The sequence below is a fragment of the Antennarius striatus genome, chromosome 24 (genome assembly GCF_040054535.1).
Source record: "Antennarius striatus isolate MH-2024 chromosome 24, ASM4005453v1, whole genome shotgun sequence".
NCBI classification, from domain to species: Eukaryota; Metazoa; Chordata; class Actinopteri; order Lophiiformes; family Antennariidae; genus Antennarius; species Antennarius striatus.
The window spans coordinates 4,451,726-4,470,826 of record NC_090799.1 but is presented as its reverse complement, the minus strand read 5'-3'; the positions used below and the strand labels follow the sequence as shown (position 1 = coordinate 4,470,826).

The 19,101-nt window shown below is 40.4% G+C and overlaps 3 protein-coding genes across 6 annotated transcripts; all 3 read right to left on the bottom strand.

Annotated features, from left to right (window-relative positions):
- Positions 1 to 696: 696 nt before the first annotated feature.
- prkag3a (protein kinase, AMP-activated, gamma 3a non-catalytic subunit) lies at positions 697 to 3,702 on the bottom strand. Of its 4 annotated transcripts, none has more exons than XR_011034645.1 (13): positions 3,601 to 3,702; positions 3,453 to 3,492; positions 3,243 to 3,343; positions 3,081 to 3,162; positions 2,939 to 2,997; positions 2,504 to 2,564; positions 2,365 to 2,419; positions 2,145 to 2,271; positions 1,884 to 2,049; positions 1,749 to 1,786; positions 1,489 to 1,635; positions 1,208 to 1,399; positions 697 to 925 (listed from the first exon to the last, which is right to left on the bottom strand). XR_011034645.1 is itself a non-coding variant. In XM_068309260.1 (12 exons), exons 1-12 carry the CDS (start codon positions 3,616 to 3,618, stop codon positions 1,283 to 1,285), a joined length of 1,011 nt encoding a protein of 336 aa, XP_068165361.1. In that variant the 5' UTR covers positions 3,619 to 3,702; the 3' UTR covers positions 934 to 1,282. The 4 variants fall into 4 exon arrangements, 2 of the variants coding, with proteins under 2 accessions (XP_068165361.1, XP_068165362.1); XR_011034646.1 differs by lacking the exon at positions 697 to 925 and adding an exon at positions 934 to 1,094; XM_068309260.1 differs by lacking the exon at positions 697 to 925 and having other exon boundaries at positions 934 to 1,399.
- A 574-nt stretch (positions 3,703 to 4,276) lies between these two features.
- cnppd1 (cyclin Pas1/PHO80 domain containing 1) lies at positions 4,277 to 8,463 on the bottom strand. The gene is made up of 8 exons (XM_068309331.1): positions 8,310 to 8,463; positions 7,741 to 7,843; positions 7,482 to 7,563; positions 7,270 to 7,390; positions 6,991 to 7,119; positions 6,839 to 6,900; positions 6,370 to 6,487; positions 4,277 to 6,088 (listed from the first exon to the last, which is right to left on the bottom strand). The coding sequence occupies exons 1-8, from the start codon at positions 8,370 to 8,372 to the stop codon at positions 5,441 to 5,443; spliced, it is 1,326 nt and encodes a 441-aa protein (XP_068165432.1). The 5' UTR covers positions 8,373 to 8,463; the 3' UTR covers positions 4,277 to 5,440.
- A 1,094-nt stretch (positions 8,464 to 9,557) lies between these two features.
- Positions 9,558 to 19,030, bottom strand: LOC137591469 (ATP-binding cassette sub-family B member 6-like). Its single transcript, XM_068309493.1, has 19 exons — positions 18,515 to 19,030; positions 17,595 to 17,735; positions 16,803 to 16,992; positions 14,993 to 15,085; positions 14,733 to 14,925; positions 14,499 to 14,620; positions 14,305 to 14,414; positions 13,858 to 13,923; positions 13,578 to 13,703; positions 13,336 to 13,412; positions 13,110 to 13,173; positions 12,935 to 13,020; positions 12,279 to 12,336; positions 12,077 to 12,181; positions 10,618 to 10,792; positions 10,215 to 10,327; positions 9,931 to 10,025; positions 9,783 to 9,851; positions 9,558 to 9,705 (listed from the first exon to the last, which is right to left on the bottom strand). The coding sequence occupies exons 1-19, from the start codon at positions 19,028 to 19,030 to the stop codon at positions 9,558 to 9,560; spliced, it is 2,547 nt and encodes an 848-aa protein (XP_068165594.1).
- Between the last annotated feature and the right edge of the window lie 71 nt (positions 19,031 to 19,101).

Here is a 19,101-nt window from a genome sequence, read left to right as displayed (position 1 = left end):
CGCAGATTCATATTTTTAATGTAAACAATATCACACAAAATGTATATTTTCCGAATTCTGTGTGGCCTATTTATTTTGTAGATAAAATCTATTTCCGGTGATCCACTAAATAACTTCAGTAACTTGATGAAAGAATAACACGTAATGGGCGGGCGGATGACAAGGCCGTCACGGATGAGCAGAAAAAAAAAGTCACGTGTTTCGTTGTTTACGCTACAGAGAACAAGGGGTTAAAGCCAGTACAGTACTTTCCAACGGGTTAGGTTAAACACACGATGAAAGCCCGTTCCCATTATGGTGTTGAATAAAACATTCTGATTCTTTGTAATGAGAAAATTTCCTGAAACAGAGTACAATAATAATAATAATAATAATAATAATAATAATAATAATAAATGAAGGTGGGACTCTCCTATAAGATATTACATTTTGAGGAGTTTCCTCCCTTTTTTATACTGGGTACCAATTAAAAAAGCATTTATATGAAAAAAAAAGTTTAATTACTTGATTTTCAGTTAGGGTAAAGGTTTTCAAAAAGCATTAATTTTTTTATTTTGATAATTTTTTTTCATCATATTGAGGGAATAGATTTCCGTAGATATTGAAAATAACATTGCTCTTTTCCTCAATCAAGCACTTCAGACACATATTGTGTCACTTCAAGTAAATTGTAGAAGAAGCACCAGCAAGTTTTAATACAAATTTTAATAAAGAAATACACAAAACTCTCTGAAGTTATATTGATCAATTTGATCAAATGCATTCAACATGGGCTTCAAGCTACAGACCTATGGAAATTCATTCGTGTATCAGGGTCAGCTCGCTGCCCATGAATGTCTCGCATTGTTCACAAAAAGCATCTTTATGCAAACAGCAGAGAATTCTTCTTCCTTTTGCGATCTCTTTCAGCACTTTCAGTCTATTTCTGAAAGAAAGAAACACATACTGATCAGCAGCTATCATTCGTGTTCACAAAAAAAATCGATGATACTTGCTTGCAAATCATCAGCCAAGAAGCACATGCATTGGCAGATTGCAAAGTTTGGCCATTTGCACGTGAAAGGCGAGCAATTGTGAAGGCGGCGGGAGGCTTTCTAATGTGCACACATGAAAAAGATGACATGTGGTGTTAAATCCATTGGTATTGGTGATCAGACAGGGAAGACAGTTGTTGTGTGAAGGATTGAGTGGAAGTTCCAGGGCCTACCTGGCTGGGTACACGGGCCAGAACTCAAGCCTACTCAGGTGGGAAAGGAGGGAAAAGACCCTCTTTCCACTGCTGCTAAGACAAAAGGGCATCAATACCTGCAGGGGCTAAAACCATGGCCTGCAGCAGGTCAGACAGAGAGACGATGCCCTTCACTATGTTAGTCCTGTCCACCAGGACCAGCCGATGGACCTGGGATAGAAATGGGAATAACAAGGAAGAGACAGACGGTATTTCTCTGCTATTATGATTTGATGCTGAGATTATAAAGAAATATTCACCTCAGCTTTGACGATGCGGTCTATGATAGTTTCCAAGGTTTCATCGGGATAGCACTTGATCACTCCCTCGACAAAACACACGCGCCTGCGAATGGCCTCTTGCATAGTCACGTCGAGATTGTTGTAAGTTTTCTGAGCGGCTAGATTCTACCGTAAAAGAAACACAGTTATTAAAGTACAGACAGCAAATACAGCCTTGTTTAACAAAAGGTGAGATTTAAAAGTTTTTGAATGAAACCTTATTTCTCTATAGAACTTACAATCACATCAAATCTTGAGTAGAGCGACACCACTTTGCCTGAGTGAAGAAAAAGAAGAATGCATGGTTTAATATTTTATTAACCCCCATCAGTACTAATAAAACGAACTACGTGAGGGCAGGGGAGCCAGTCTACCCTTTTCGTCCAGCACAGGCAGTGCAGAAACCCGCCTTTCAACAAAAATGGACAGGGCATCATAAAGAGTCGCTGTTTGCTGGACAGTGGCAATGTTCCTGAATGTTCCAATCCCAAGCTCCTGGATCTGCTTCCCAATGAACGAAGGCTTGGGAATCTTTTTCCACTGAACACATCCACACACCGAAGCAGAAAAGCATTGATGCCATCAGGTTAAATGAAAGCAAACCACATGATAAATCAAATTAAAAGCTAACTCACAAATATATGGAGAAACTTGAGGATTCTTTTGTGGGTCAGAATGTGCAAAACATTTCCAGACACCGGATCAATGACTGGCAGCCTGTGGATCTTGTATTTAAGTAAGGAATAGATTGCATCAAAGAGGCTGAGAGGAGAGAGTATAAGAGAAGAAAGTAAATTCATACGTGGCTCATTAGGATTAAATTAAAGATGACATCTGAGTGCTGCATACACTCACCTCGCCTCTGGAGAAATACTAATGAGGAAGTGGTTTGAACACTGTAAGTAGACGTCTAGACGGAAGACAGACAGAGCGCTCAAATGGATGTTCACAGACAGGTATATAGAATTATTATATTAGTGTGTTGGTTATTTACTTTGAAATGAGTCACCTCTCCATGTCTCTATCTTGTGGTTTTCTAGCTCATACATTTGAACCTTTAGAGGGAAATCAGATTATGATGATGAATATACACACAAATATACATGCATGTACATTTGAAAGAATTATAATAACTGATTATTCAGTCATCAATGAATTGCTGTGCTGATCAGAGTTAGGGTGAGGGCCATGTAACATTTTTGGAGATTTTATAGTTTATTTACTTGTCAGGTAAAATTGAACCGCTGAGGAAGCTGACAGGAAATGGAGAGAAGAAAGGAGTGGATTCAGACCTACCTCACAGGGTGTGTGTGTGTGTGTGTGTGTGTGTGTGTGTGTGTGAGTTTGTGTGTGTACATACACACACATTTGTGTGAACTGTTCCTCTAATAATATCTACATACGCACATAAATTAAAGGACTTACGCACCATAGGGGATCTGTAGTAACAATGGAGGATGTTGATAAAATCTGTAATAGTCAGCATACCTGTGAGAAAAAAGAATTTAATTCATCTTCCAGGTCTAACAGTCATCAATACGTCAGTGAGCCGACGCAATGAAAGCCCTTACCCACAAATCTCTGTAATTTGTTGTCCCATAAAGGCGCAGCTCTCAAGCCATTTACCACCAGTCCAAAAAAGGCCTTTTTCACCTTTGGAAGCAATAAATTCTCACAAAAACATCCAGAAACCTGCTTACGATACATTTCTGGAGGAAATATATTCATCTTACTTGTAGTTTGGTATCAAATATGACCAGTTTACAGCTTGTTGGAATAGCATCATAGCAGCAATGACTTTTCATGAAATTCATGTAGATTGTGGCTTCAACCTCTGAGAGATCACATATATATCATATATATATATATATGTGTGTATACTGTGTGTCAAATATGCTAATGACATTACCAGAGTATAAAGAACATACGTCAAGTATTCTAACCTTGTTTCTGTATTACCCGCTTCTTCTCTTGGAATGAAACCTATGACACAGCAAAGGGAAACATTCCCCACATGACATTGTCAAAATAGTCAGAAATGCACATGGTTACTAATTTCCTTGGTTCCAACAACCTCCTGTAAAACGTCACCTGTGAGGGAGGTTCCATGGTTCTGTTGTGCGTCCATGAAAAGTCCGTTCTCAAAACAGTGAATCGTTGGTGACTCCACTCGTTCTCAACAAAGCTGTTGGGTCTATATTAGGAACTCTGAAGTGGTATGTGACAGGGAGGGGGCAGGGGAGGGAGAATCTAGCAAAGGCTCAGGGGGAGGGGTACGCTGCCAAAACCAGATGTCTACTTCCTGTCTACCATTGTCACCTTGCATTCATGGTTATTAAAAGGAATGGAATCCTTAAGGGTCTAAAGGGAAGGTTTGGATTTAACCCCCAGAACAGATTAAAATGGCGCGAGTTTCTGGCCTGTGTGTGTGTGTGTGTGTGTGAAGGCGGTACATACAACACAAATAGTGCACAGCGTCGGGTAATAGTGAAAGACGGGTTACACAGGAGAATACTGGAATACATCCGAGTGTGGAAAGCGATAGCCAGTGCATGCCCCTCTTTAATTACTGGTGCCCTTGAGCAATGCACTTTAACCCCCCCAGCTGCTCAGACTGAATTATCAGAATGCGGCCATACTAAGTGGCATTCAGATGTGAATATGGTTACGGTGTTCCTCAGAAATATTATGCTATAAAAAAACCCCACAACTATAATTCTTGTAGGCGTCCTACTGTCCTGTTGGCAAAGACAAAACTGAACAAATATCACAAACAAGTGTATTTTTATTTTCTTTTTCTAGATTTGTACAATATTTGCATTTTACACCATTTACAAAACTGAGGGACTTTCAAATATCAAAGTTAGAGCAACTTGTCAAAGGTTACGAACTTATTCTATACACTTTCCTCAAGTGAAGATGCTGTTATTTTGGAGGGAAATGTGAAGCAATGAAAACAGAACCATGTGTGCAAATTCTGGACAGAATCAACAAAATGCTTCTGTTCACCTCTCCATATTAAAATCCAACTAGAAATCAAATGAAATCCCAGGAACCTTTGTGTCCCTTCTCCCTCTTTGACATTGGGAAACAATATTAAATTCCAAAACGTGACTGAACCCATTATAGAAGAGCTGTTAAAGGTTATCTGACAGATTCTGAAATATAAATATGTGCTATAAATGACCAACATAAAGACCTCATATTTTTGTCTGTTAGTTTCACTGAGGTATAGATGGTGTCACAATTCAAATCGCCTCCTTTCTCTGAGGGTTTTGAATACAGGAGACAATTTGCTGAAGTACAGAAACTAAAACAATATCTGATGTACAAACTCAGTGCTTGTGGTATGTGTTTGACCAATGATGTAAAGCTTATTATGCATAAATGACAAAATATATGGCAACACTAAACATACAGAAAAGCCATAATTTAGTGGACAAAGTATAGTCCCTTCTCTGCGTCCCTTGAAAAGCTAAACTTTCAGAGATACGTGCAAAACTCCAACAAACTTTCATGACCAGCCAACTAGCAAGCAGCTTTAAAACTAGCTGTGATATTAACTTCAAGCGCAATCCTCACCAAGCCCTTCATCACCACCTTGCTTCTCAAATGTCTGAACTTTCTTATAATGTTAAACATGGGTAGAAAAATAAAGGAAAAAAGAACATTTGGTTGAAGCTGAGAAAAACATCTAATCAGCCCTAAATCCCTTGAGAAAAACTAATTATATGATGGTGAAATATGCGCTGCATTGTCAATCTCTCCATAGGCAAAATGTATGTAACTACTCTTGCATTAGCACCTGTAATCCAGAACTGGAAGATTAAAGAAAAGCATGAATTTAGCAGTGGATGAATGATAAAAAACAATGCTGGTTTAATTTCCAGAGTCCGTTACTACAGGGTAATTGCAAGGGTTTTGCTGTTCACTAGCCAGGCATAAGCAGTGATTGGGCTTTCTCAACTGGTAAAGCAGACTCTGACTGGCAGGGTCTCAACTGAACAGGGGGAAAGACTCCCAAACGAGAGCTCAGACTTGGTTCCACCCCTCCAAGCAGGCTGGAGGCCAGCCATGGCGCATTAAGATGATGGTTATCAAGATGACCTTTAGTAAACTGTGCTGAGATGTTTCTAAGCCTGCATGGCAGAGAAGGGAGAGATGCGAGACAGCCAGGACAGAAGTAGGACGCAGGAGACCAGGCTTGGGGAGTTCCTATGTCAGTTTCTGATTCAGGATGTGTGCGACCAATTGAGGTGAGAAGTGAGCCCCAGAGACACAGCAATGATGTCTGTGTGGAAGCTGACGGGGGACTTTCTGTTGACTGCTGTCCAATGCCAACTGCTTCGGTGGGGCGGTTCAGACTCTTGTTGGCCAGACCACCATAGGGAAGGTGCGAGGTGGTAGATGGAGCTTCTGAATTCACAAAGATGTTCTTGAGGTGGGCTGGGGTAATTTCCGTTGCAGGTGGAAGCAGGGACAGGTCACTCCTGGAGAGACTGAGCTGCTGTAGCACAGCACTAGTGGCAATGAGGCCAGCCACGCTTGTCAGGTAGAGGAGGACGAGCATACAGGAAACCTGGAATTAGAACAAACTGGTTGTTGCCACTCTCAAGAAAATGCAGCTCAATGTCTGTGTAAAATGTCACTGCCTTCAAAATTACATTTTATAGAATAAGCCTGGTTCTGATTTGCCTGCTAAAGGCCATGGTTTCATATAGAAACAGACAAACAACCAAAAACTAAACTACAGACAAATCACACTGTGGAGGTGGTGGCACACGAACAATGGATTTTTACGATGTGGAAATCAACAATAAACGCCCTCTCAACTCTGATTGACTTTAACCTCATTCTCACCTTGGTAAAGTGCTGGTAGACGGCAGTGAGGGCTTGACTCCACGTTGATTGCTCGAGTAGAACACAGAGGTCAGTGTAGGTGAACCAGCCACGTTTCAAGCCCTGCCGTCCTGCAACGCTGGGGAAACAGAAGAACAAACCTTTCACTTGTAATGCTGTTATTATCACAGCACTGATTACGTACTCATCTTGTTTTTTCTTAAAAGACTGAAAGAAAAGAGTTATGCTGGGTTTTTTGTATATTCTGCATATATACACGTTCATATACTATGTATATTTCTGTATCTTTTATGGATGGTGAGTATTCTGTATGCTTTGCATTCATATGCTGCTCCAACAACCAAATTCACCAGTTGGTGATGGATGAAGTCAAGTTCTTTTCTTGGCTCTTGGAAATGCTTGCTTCGTCTAAATGCATATTTTTACGAATTGTTATTTCTTCCAACATTTTACATGACTGATCACTCACCTTGATTCCAGCTGACTTAGTATATTAAGAATATCATTTGGTTCTGTGAAGAGGCCCCACTCCTAAAAGATACAACACATTGGTTTAGATAAAAGATCTTGAATCAAACACGCATGTAATTGAACACCACATGCAGATGCCACCATACTCACTATGGCATTCAAGAAGTTCATCTCCAGGTTATTCACAGTTTTGACATCAAGCTTCCCAGCTGCTCCCCACTCATCATTGAAAACTTCCTCTTCCTCTCCTTCATCATACAAGTACTTGCTGGCAACCATCTGATTTGAAGAGAGAGAACACAGCTTTATGGCAGTGGAATATCATTAGACTTCTGTATGAAGCTCCAGTCGGAAATAGGCAAAGAAAATAGTCAAATCCAAAACTAACACATTTAGAACTACTGGTACATTTGAATCTTGCCCACATACCATGGAGATCAGAAAGAGGTCAGAGGACGAAATCTTCTGTAGGTATTCTGGGTTTCTATGTCGGAGCCGCTCTATGTAAACAAGGGCAAGCATCATAGCACACGGAGAGATGCAAGCCTCCCTGAAACAAAATATGACGTGTTTTACATACATGATGAGCAGTGTTAACATTAGAGTATATTCTCTTTACAGACATAAAATATAAAACAAACCTGGAAACGTGAGCAGCATACTTCTTATGTAGTTTTCGTATTGGACTCGGGGCAGATTTTTGGAAGATCTCGATAGCAATATCTGGAATTGCAATGAGTTAAATGACAAGTATAGATCACAAGAGTAATAAAATCCTCAGAAAAACATCACAGACGGGAGAATGTAACTTTTAAAAACTCTAAAGGTGTGCACAACGAGGACGGGAGTACTTGTTACTATTTCAACCCACCTTGTTTAATTTAACACATTTTAACTGACCTGTAACAGGGCAAGAGAGGGCATCAAGGGAGACGTCTTTGTCCAGGCCATAATAAAGTCGCTTTTTCATTCGTTCAGTCAACTTTTGGTGTCCAGGAAGAAACTGTAGGAAGATTAACACTGGTTGTCAATATTTATGATTATTTTAAAGAAGTACATTATATTGCAACTTCACTCATTAACTTAGCATGACATTTGCTAAAACCACATAACTTCAACTAAATCCCAAACGTACTTTATACGACTTTATCGTCTATAAAAGTTGTTGTGAACACATTAGTTGCATAACTTTAGCCAAGGTAACTCATAGGCGTCAACGTAAATTATCAACGCTAGCTAGCATTTGGGCGTGTGTTGAACTTAGATCTAGAATTTCTATATTAACCATTGTATGACTTTGGTAATGACTAATTCATGTGGCCCAGCTAATGTCCAAATAATGATATTCCAACAAGACAACATAACGAAAAATCTGACATAAACACCAGGTGCTAGAGCTAATGTGCTAACGCGCCAAGTAAATTAGGTAGTCAGTGTCGACTAAGCGAGGTCTGTACTCGAGAACATACCGTGAACTCCTGGAAGTCCGACAATTGAAATGTCTTCTCGTTAAATAAAGCATCAAAATCCATGTCTACAATATACTAGACATTAGTTAACCACAGATGAAAAGTCGACTCCTTGGCCTGGCCGCCACCGCCCGCCTTGCCTCGCTTGCGTGAAGCTAGCTGCTAAAAACACGCCCACATCCGGTACGCTCAGTGACGTCACAGACCTCCAGCTGTCTGTTCAAGTAAAAACAATGAGCAGGCCTTCCCCAGCTGGAAGGAGCGATGGACAATAAGAGACTGTAGAAGTATGACTGCTACGAGTGGATTGATCAAATCTGGAATGGATGATGTTGTTTTGATTGTACAGAAAGAAACATATGCAAAAAAGTAACTACTTTTGAAAAAATAAATACAAAGCAAATTAGTTTATTTGAAAAATGTAACCTGAGGAAGAGAATCCACATTAAACTATTTATTTGATTTAATATATTTATACATTAAAAATAACTGAGAATATTATTATCATTATTATTATTATTATTATTATTATTATTATTATTATTATTATTATTATTATTATTATTATTATTATTATTATAATGCCATGGGGTATTTAATTTGATCATTTTTCTTTTGAAGTCCAAAAAACAACTTATGTAAAACCTTAATATTTCTGCAAAAAACCCCCCAAACCTACTGCCTTTAACGTGAGCAGGCCTTTTCCTTAGTGAATGTGTTCTTTTTAAATCACATGGCAAATTTTAATTTAAATAACTTAACAAACAGCACACCTGGCATTACCACAGTAATGCAAAATCTAATGAGGATTAAACAGTGATAAAAGAGACCTTTACCTTAAATGAGAAAAACGTTCAAAGCATCAAGAAACAAACAAACACAGTTAAGTAAAATCTCTGACAGTCTATGAACCTGTCAACACTGTAAATCTCTAAATCCTATAAGACAGTGTAGAGACTGTGTTAGTGTTTTCATTGTCATTTTCTTGGTTCCTTGCTTTTAAAGCCAATAAAACTGACAGAAAAATAGGCCTGCTTTGAGTTTCTACAAGAAGTAAAACCATTATCTTTAAATTGCTGTCGAGCAAATAATTAGAAAATAACATTCAACTTCACATAAAAAAAGAATAACATTCATTTGTATGACTGTTCTCTCAAAATGAAAACAATCTATAAGTGTTTTACCATGAAGGCATCATTTAAAGATTGTCCTCTTCTTATTACAAAAAAGAAATCACAGTATATACATTTAGTGGCTGCCATGCCCTGATGTGGCTGAAGGTTGCTTCTCGGAAATGCGGTCCCGGGATTCTGAATTTGACGTAGAACCTAGGGCTTGCTGCTGGTTCTTCCACATGTCTGCATACAGACCTCCCTTTAGAAGCAGCTCCTCATGTCTTGGAAAGAGGGAAAAAGGCACAAGCTGATGCACTGGAGTATGAGTCAGAATCAAAGGTCAAAAAGGTACACTTACCGTCCCCGCTCAACAATCTGGCCCTCGTTTATCACCAGAATCTGGTCTGCTCCAATTATGGTGGACAACCTTTTATATACATTATATGAAAGTTAGATAAAGCAAATAATTTCCTGAAACAGAATAGACAGAAATAAAACCCTCATACCTATGAGCCACAACAACTGTTGTTCGATTGGAGCACATTTTATTCAGTGACTCCTGGATGTGGCGTTCTGTACGTGTGTCTAGTGCTGAGGTGGCCTGCAGGGAGAACATTTATTACAGGTAACAGCAATAACTCCAGACACTCAGAAGAGGATGCCAGCAAAACAGGTAAAACAGCATGTCTAAAAACACGTTCATTAGAAGAGTTCACCATGAAATTTCAATTCAGTCATTATCTACTCGCCAAATCAAGTAAATGTTGGCTTCTCATTTTTGTAATCTCACCTCATCCAGCAGGATGATCTGTGGTGCTTTGAGGATGGTTCTGGCAATGGCCACCCTCTGCTTCTCTCCTCCACTCAGCTTCAAACCTCTTTCACCCACCTGGCTTTCATAACCTACCAGAGTAGAATGCAGGTGGTTGGTTCAAAAATCAAATTAAAAAACCATCCATCCATTTTCAACCGATCCATCCACTGTGGCAGGTCACGGGGAGCTGGAGCCTATCCCAGCTGACTGAGGGCACCGTGGAGCCACACATAGACAGACAAACATGGACACACACACTCACTCAGTCAATTTTGGGACCGGCCAATTAACCTGGAGCGTTCGTTTTTGAAGGTGGGAGGAAGCCGGAGAACCCAGACAAAAAAAAATTCTAACAGATAAGGATTAATTATTGTGTTACCTTTAGGGAAGGTCTTGATTTTATCATGAATATCAGCTGCAATGGCTGCCTCCTCCACCTCCTGGACACTGGCAGAGATGCGGCCGTAGCGGATGTTGTTCAGGATGGTGTCATTGAAAAGCACCGTATCCTGTGGAACCACTCCGATATGACCTCGGAGAGATGTCTGCTTCACCTGAGGAGAAGTAGCAATATTTAATCTGCAGCATTATTAAAAGGCACCCTGTGCTTTCATTATTCTTACTGATGTCAAGAGCAAAATAATAAGATGCCGATTTATGCTAATCGCAGATCGTGGCACTTACAAGAATGATTCAGGAGGTGAAGAAGGACACCCTGAGTGCAGTTCTATGCTATATTGACTTCAAAAAGGCATTTGACTCAATTCACAGACACGATGGTGAAGATCCTTCAGGCGTATGGTATTCCTCCCATCCTAGTCCGAGCAATAGAGACCATGTACGCAGAAACAAGACCAAGGTTGTGACCCCAGATGGCTACAGCAAGAAGTTTGACATCCTGGCTGGGGTAACCCAAGGTGACACACTCGCCAGCTTGCTCTTCATCATAGTCCTGGATTATGCGCTCAGGAAGGCAATCAGTGGCCGTGAGCATTATCTTGGCTTCATGCTAACATCAAGAAAGTTGAGATGACACTGACTGTCCTCACAGACCTTGACTATGTGGATCTATGTGGACATCTGCCTGACAATATGGAACAAGCGCAATAACTACTGAACATAGTAGAGCTAGAGGGCACCATGAATGGCCTTAGGTTAAATGCCGAGAAAACACAGTTTATCAACTCCAGTGTTCCACTAGGACATCAACCTCTGACAAAAGCAGGAGGCTCCGTGCTGAAAGAAGTCTAGGACTTCAAGTACCTGGGCTCATGGGTCAACTCAACTGAGCAAGATGTAAAAGTGACTAAAGGCACTTGTGTGGAGGGGCCCGAACAGCATGACCAGTGTATGAAATGCCAACCTCTCCCACCAAATGAAACCCTGCTTCTTCTATGCAACAGTAGAGTTGGTTATTTATGGTAGTGAATGCTGGACCCTGAAGCCAACGCTAAAGAAGTCTTTAGATGGGTGATACACCAGGAAGTTGCGGCCAGTGCCTAACATCAGCCTGAGTACACATGTGACCAACAGGATCCTCTGCAAGTGAATATCAAGAGTGAACGAGTAGATCACTGTAAGGAGAATGAGACTAGCAGGACACTGATTGGTACTGTGGGAACGGACAAACAGGCATCGATGATGAGGATGTCCCAGACTAACACAAGAAGGATGCAGGAGCTCAAAGTAACAATAAAAAATTCGGATGTATTTAAAATCAGGAAAACCGGAATCAACAATGGAAAGTTTGTCTGAGGACACCCTAGAGAGAAATAGAGAGCAGCACATTTTCCCCTGAACCTTGACTTCTTGATATACTCCTGCCAGTAGATTTTTACTTTTGATATATCCTGGCCGTCGATGCTGATGCAGCCTCCATGGACGTCATACAAACGGAAGATGAGTCGAATGATGGTGCTCTTCCCAGAACCCGACGGTCCCACCTGGGGAGGGTAAAGGAAAGTTATGTGTAACAAAAAATACACAGCACAGTCCAGAAAATTTAACTGCATGGCACAAATTCTATCATACGAGACTTACCAGGGCAACTGTCTGTCCTGGAAGTACAGTGAAGGACACATCCCTGAGAATCTCCCTCCTGCAAGCCAGAAACAAAGTCTAGTAATATAAAACTACAATGGTACCTTCAGATATGAGTTGCATTTGTTACGTGCCTGAGCTCATAAATTAAAGTACAGTACTCGTAACTCCAACCAATTTTCCCCATTTAAAATATCTAAAATACTTTTAATAAATTTCATATTTCATGCCGTCATATTTCCTTGTAAAGTTGCCCAAGACTCCAGAAAAATGAAGTAATAAATAAATATTTTCTTATTAACCAATACACATACACACTTGTCATGTGCATAAAAATGTATCTATGTTAAATAAACAATGATAAAATGAAAAGAATGAAAAAAACAGGAGAGCTACGTGTTTATTCCGAAGACAACACATGTCAAAGAATGAGATGCGGCCTCAGGTGATGTTGTACCCATCCAACAACTATCGGTGGTGTCCAAAGGCACGACTAGTAACTTTGATTTTCACTCGTATGTCGAACAATAATATGGACCAAGAGATGGCTTGTATCTCAAAAAACTCCTATGTTGAGTCTGACATATGTCAAGGTATTACAGTATTCTTTTATGTATTGTATTATCAACAAGTGACAAGGCCATATGTTAACAAACCCATTAATGTAGCTGAAATTCACATGATCAAACTCCACTTTTCCCTGCTTGAGGACCAGATTCCCTGCATTTACTTCATCTTCCACCTTCATGACGGAAGAAATACAGAAAAAGTTCAAATCATAATCCAGCAGAGAAAACCAAAAGACAAAACAGCTTCTGGCTCCAAATGTACCTCGTTTTCCTCTTCAAAGAGATTTAACATGTTTTCCATGTTGACAAAAGAATTCTGTATCACTCTGTGAGAATAAAAAAGACAAAACTAACATTAGCAACTCATAAACACATACTAGTCCCTCTGACACGTTCCTTCTTATTTTCACTGTCTTATTAAATCCCTGGCAGATGGAGCTTCATGAGAAAACACTGATATATTTAAAGCAGTTTCTGCCTCTTCTTACTTGTAGTAGTTTCCAAACAAGTTCAGGGGCGCGTATAGTTGGGTGATATAGGTGCCAAACAGAACAAAACCCCCAACCTAAGTAAAGACTGTCAATTATTTTGAATTTAGACAATTCTTCATACAGAAAAGTGCAGTACAAATAGGTCGTACAATTTCAACACAGAATGTAAAATGTAGAAAAATATGCAAAAGTAAGTTTGAACAAATTTATGGGGCATTAACAGCACGTTAACGTGGTACCTTAAACTTTCCTTCAATTACAAAGTAGGAACAGAGCAGGGAACCGGCCAGCAGGCTTACACCGATGATGAGGTTCTGTATTTGGCTGAGGAAGACAAGCGCTGCCTGGGACTTCCATTCCGATGCCTACAAACAGGAGGACAAGCTTTTAGACATCCTGTAGTGACTGGTTCAATATAAGTTCATGTATAGACAAGGGTCCACTGCAAAGTAGTTAACGTATTCCATCCTTCCAACAATTTCCATTTCTTCAGTACAATGAGCATCATGTCTAATTTACCTGATATTTCAAGAAAGCATCCTTAAAACGATTGACTTCATAGTTCTGCGTGTTGTAGTATTTTACCTAGAGAATGGACAAATCAAACAGCAAAACAATAAAATAAAATGAGCATGAGGTGCTTCAAGTACACGTTGTCGCAAAGAAGCTACAAATTCTATGAAGTAGATGTTTCGATGTTAAAGAAGGTCAAAATGTCCTGTTTTAACGTTTTTGTGGTAAATAATGAGCACAAAAGTGTTTTTACTGGAAATTCTCATGTAGCTGATGGAAGTTGTGTCTACCATCAGTCAGTTCCAGTCAGTTCATCCCAGTCCAAATAGAACCTTTTGCCAAATTTTAAGAAATTTCCCGACTGTGTATCTAAGATTTACATTTTTACAGGAAGAGACAGACAAAAGTAAACCTATCAGACATGTTAGATGTAGAAGAAAACATGTGACATACTGTTTCAAAGTTCAGCAAGGAGTCCACGGCCTGGGCTTTGGCCTTGTTGTCGTTGTTGTTCGTGTCCCGATAGTACTTGGTTCTCCATTCAGCGATGATGATGGTCACAGCTGAAGGAAATATCAGACATGCATTCAACTAAAAAAACAACACAATGTAGAATCTCATGAAATTCAGTCAGATGTTGGATTTACTGAGATAAATGGTCATGCAGACGAAGACAATAAGGCCGAACCAGGCATTGAAGTAAGTAACAAAGTAGATGATCGAGATGATAACATCGATGATGGCTGGGAGGACGTTGAATATGATCTGACTGTGGAGGGGAGAAAGATTTAAAATACGAAAATAATGTTTTAGGAGAGAACTAGGTCCAAAAATAAGGAGCTTGGTCAGTTTATCCTCCAATACTTCCTGTAATATCTGACCCGAGAAGGACATTAATGGAGTTGGTGCCACGGTCGATGCTCTTTAGGACATCTCCAGTTTTGCGACTAAGGTGCCAACGCAGGGAGAGGGAGTGAAGGTGGACCAACAGGTTCACTTCAGTCTTGCATCTGGTGTACTGCTGCACCCGGATCCACAGGAAATTGCGCATGTTGGTGACGAATCCAGAGGTTCCTGAGAAGGGAAGATGATTTTAGATCTGTATCTGATTTCTTTTAAAATGTCATGCAGCTTCTCCTACCTGTCCCTCCACCCTGCAAGAACTTCAGTAGCACATAAATGCACACCATGATGACCAGTGTTTTCCAGCTGCTGCCATCTGTCAGCTCATTCACTGGGAGATGGATGGAGACATGCCGGCAAATGAGAAATTAGACTTGTTGGACTGTCTGGACCTTTGGTGGTAATAAACCCTGGGCAGATAAAAACTTTTTGACTGGTGGGTCACACAGAGGTCCACAATTTGACAAGTGGGCCTGCTGAGGAGCAAATGGATGCAGTGTTTATTTGCGCTAATGCAAATGACATGTAAAAACCATTATATATAATTAAAATTATTGTGATCTTGTAATACCTATATTTAACTACATGTAGTCCTCAAAATCTCATAAACTACAGCCATGGAAACTCTAAAAACTTTTTACCACTGTCACTAATCTTTTGAGACAGAAGTTCTTACCAACTCCCAACCAATCTTTAATCTTCCATTTATTTCAAAGGTGCTGGAAAAGGTTGCTACTGCCCAACTCCATGAGCACCTGAAAACCAGCAACCTATTGGAAAAATTTCAGTTTGGTATTGATCTTGGTCTCAGCACGGAAAACGGTCTGGCCAAGGTCACCAATGACCTTATGATGTCGGTTGATGCCTGCTTGCCGCCTACTTGACACTTTCCTCATCTTCTGTGGTGTACCTCAAGGGTCAGTCCTCGAACCTACCCTTTTCACTATTTACATGCTCCCGCTTGGTCATGTCATCAGCCGGCATGGAAGATCACTCCATTGTTATGCTGATGACAGCCAACTATATTTTAAAGTCAATCCAGCATCCTCTGATGCTCTATCGTCATCCAGACTCACCACCCGCTTGAGGGACAAAAAAGAGTGGATGGAAGACAACTTGTTGCAGCTAAACAACACAAAAAAACGAAATCATACTTGTTGGCAACCCACATCACATCCAGTCACATTACTAGCATCACCTTCGCCAGCCGCAATCTTCAACTTGTTTTTGGTCACCAACCTTAGTGTAAAAAGGGACCATCAATTGACCGTTGAGTCCAAAGTTAAGGAACTATGCAAGACCTTCTATCACCTTAGAAACATTGCAAAAATCTGCCCTTCGCTCTCTCTCTCCTGAGTGTAGAAAAGTTGATCCAGGCCTTTATGTCATCCAGACTGCATTACTGCAATGTCCTTCTTGTCGGGATCCCCAGAAAAAATATATCCAGAAGCTTCAATACATTCACAACTGTACTGCTCAGATCTTGATGAAAGTGCAAAAATTTGACCACATCTCACCTCTTCTAAAATCACTTCGCTGGGTTCCTGTCTCACTCGGAATTGACTATAAAATGCCTCCACGGCATTGCTCCTAGTTACACACAGTTGATGTTTTTAAAAAAAGACTTAAAAACCTTTTTTTTAAAAAAAGGGCCTTTTTAATTAAGCTTGTTTAAAAATTTTATTCATATATCTTATTTTATCTTGTTTTCATAGTTGTGTAGTACTATGAGATTGCTTTTACGATATAAAGTGCGTTACAAATAAAATTCATTATTCTCATTCTTATTCTTATGATCAGACCTCAGAACATTTGGCAATGCAAGCCATATCCGACAATTGTCCTGTAACCCTTTCTGCCATAACTCCCCCTCCCCTTCTTCCTTCACTCTAATCGTAAGCTACATGCTACAGTACCGTACAGTGGATTATCAACACTGCATGTCATGTGGATGTCAATAAAAAAATGTTTGAGAGTTCCTTGATGCGCTTTCTTTGCTTACTTAAATTAAAATTTGAGACAAGGCTGGGTAAAAACATTTTACTTACCAATATTTTTGTAGTAAATGGGCACAAATACATTAACAACTCTCTCAACTGCAAGCAGGACCAAACAGATGATGACAATGAGTTGAAGAAAGAAGTTAGCTTGAGGCCACATGTAGGGAACAAGGAGACGGAGTTTTTTTGTAAAATCCTTCCAGGTAGACTGGTTCTCCTGCGTTCTGCCCAAAAGGCTCTGGGACGGAGAAATGTAATAAAAACAAAACAATAAGTTGCGTATTATGTAACAGCAAATAACAGGGTGTTTCTATGATTTAGGACGTATCTGTGCAAAATAGGCCTGATATCTACGAAGTTACCCTAACCAATACAGACAATGTTTCAATGTTTATTCTTCTTCTTTTCCTTTCGGCTTCTCCCTTCAGGGGTCGCCACAGCAAATCCGTTGCCCCCATCTAACCCTGTCTTCTGCATCCTCTTGTCTCACACCAACTACCTTCATGTCCTCTTTCACTACATCCATAAACCTCTTCTTTGGTCTTCCTCTAGGCCTCCTGCCTGGCAGTTCAAAACTCAGCATTCTTCTACCAATATATTCACTATCTCTCCTCTGGACATGTCCAAACCATCTCAGTCTGGTCTCTCTGACTTTATCTCCAAAACCTCTAACATGTGCTGTCCCTCTGATGTACTCATTCCTGATCCTATCCTTCCTGGTCACTCCCAAAGAGAACCTCAGCATCTTCATCTCTGCTACCTCCAGCTCTGTCTCAATGTTTACTAATATTTTCAAAAATCTTATATAGATATCTGGGCTTACTAATTACACATTCATACCTGTCGACCATTTTCCACGTCACGCTCCTCTTTGTTTATCATTAGCATGTATGGTCTCCATGGCAATCCTGGAGCCTTAAGACCAATGAAGAAGAGCAGCCCAGTGGTAATATAACGTATCAGCCACAGAGCAAACTGCACCTAAGGGTTGTATGGGCAATTAGAAGCAGATTAACATAGATGGCTTATCATAGAGAAACAGCATTTAACTGATAAAACAAATGTGTATATAAAAGGTGTTAACTGATGGGACCTTAAGATGTGTTACTTGTGACCCAGCCTATGAGGAATATTGTGATAAAAGTGAAGTTTTGACTTTACAGAAAATATCAAAGGGAAATATTTTGAGGAGTGGAGCATAAATAAAAAATATCCCTGTATAGTAAGATAAAATTAAAATAACTAAAATGTGTAACTAAAATGTTGACACTCCTGTAACTGACTAAGTATGAGACGAGCAAGATTTCTTTCTTTCTTTTGATTGGTTAGTAGTGCAGTGTTTAAGTTATGTCAAGCCAAAGTTATGTCAGAGGGACTAATGTTTGGGAGAGGGTGCTTGGAGGGGGGTGGGGGGTAATGCTGCAGAAGGTCAGTAAGGTATGGGGGAGTCAGGTGATTGAGGGATCTGTAGGTAATGCGGAGGATCTTGAACTAGATGCGTTGTTGTGTCGGAGTCAGTGGAGTCGGTGTAATGTGTTTTCTGGACCGGGTGTGGGTGAGTAGCCGGGCAGCTGAGTTCTGGACATGTTGGACTTTTTTGAAGGCGACAGTGTAATAAGTGGGTTTGGAAGATGAATCAATGAATGAATTATCTGAATATTAACTCTTAATAGATGGCAATGACAGTAAACATGTTATGTGCACTGTGCATCGTGACATGTACTGATCAGACACACTCATCATGTTCAGTCTTTCCTCACCTTCTCCTGATTGTTCTCCAATCTCCACCACCAATGAGGACTGTACCAGGAGATGAAAGCCAAGTTCTCAGCAGAGAAAGCCACAGCCCAGAATAGTAGCAGAACGGCGCTGTGTCCCCTCGTCCGGTCCATCAACATGACCCGACGTCTTTCCAACCTGAGCAGGGCTATAGCCCAGCACCAGCTCAGCACAGAGAAGCAGCCATACAGTAAAACATAGCCTGGGAGCTCTCCACCACTGGCAGACCTCCACACCATCCCGCTCACAAACTGGACCAGGAGAAGGACGGAGACAGCCTGCTGGAAGCGGTATAGATGAGAGCGTGGGATGAACTTGGGCTCCATCTCTCTGCCATATTTCTGGTAGAAGATGCAGTGGATAGTTCCGAGGAAGAAGGTGATTGTGAGCAGGATTGCAGGGACCAGCGTGAAGTAGAAGCACGGGGAGATGCCTTGATCCACCCAGGTTTGGGAGATGGAGGAACTGTTTTCACAGTAGCTTTGGATAAACACCATGGCTGCAGACAGAGATGTTTAGTCGTGATACAACAAATGTAAGGACAGACAAATATCTGTAGAGTGCAGTT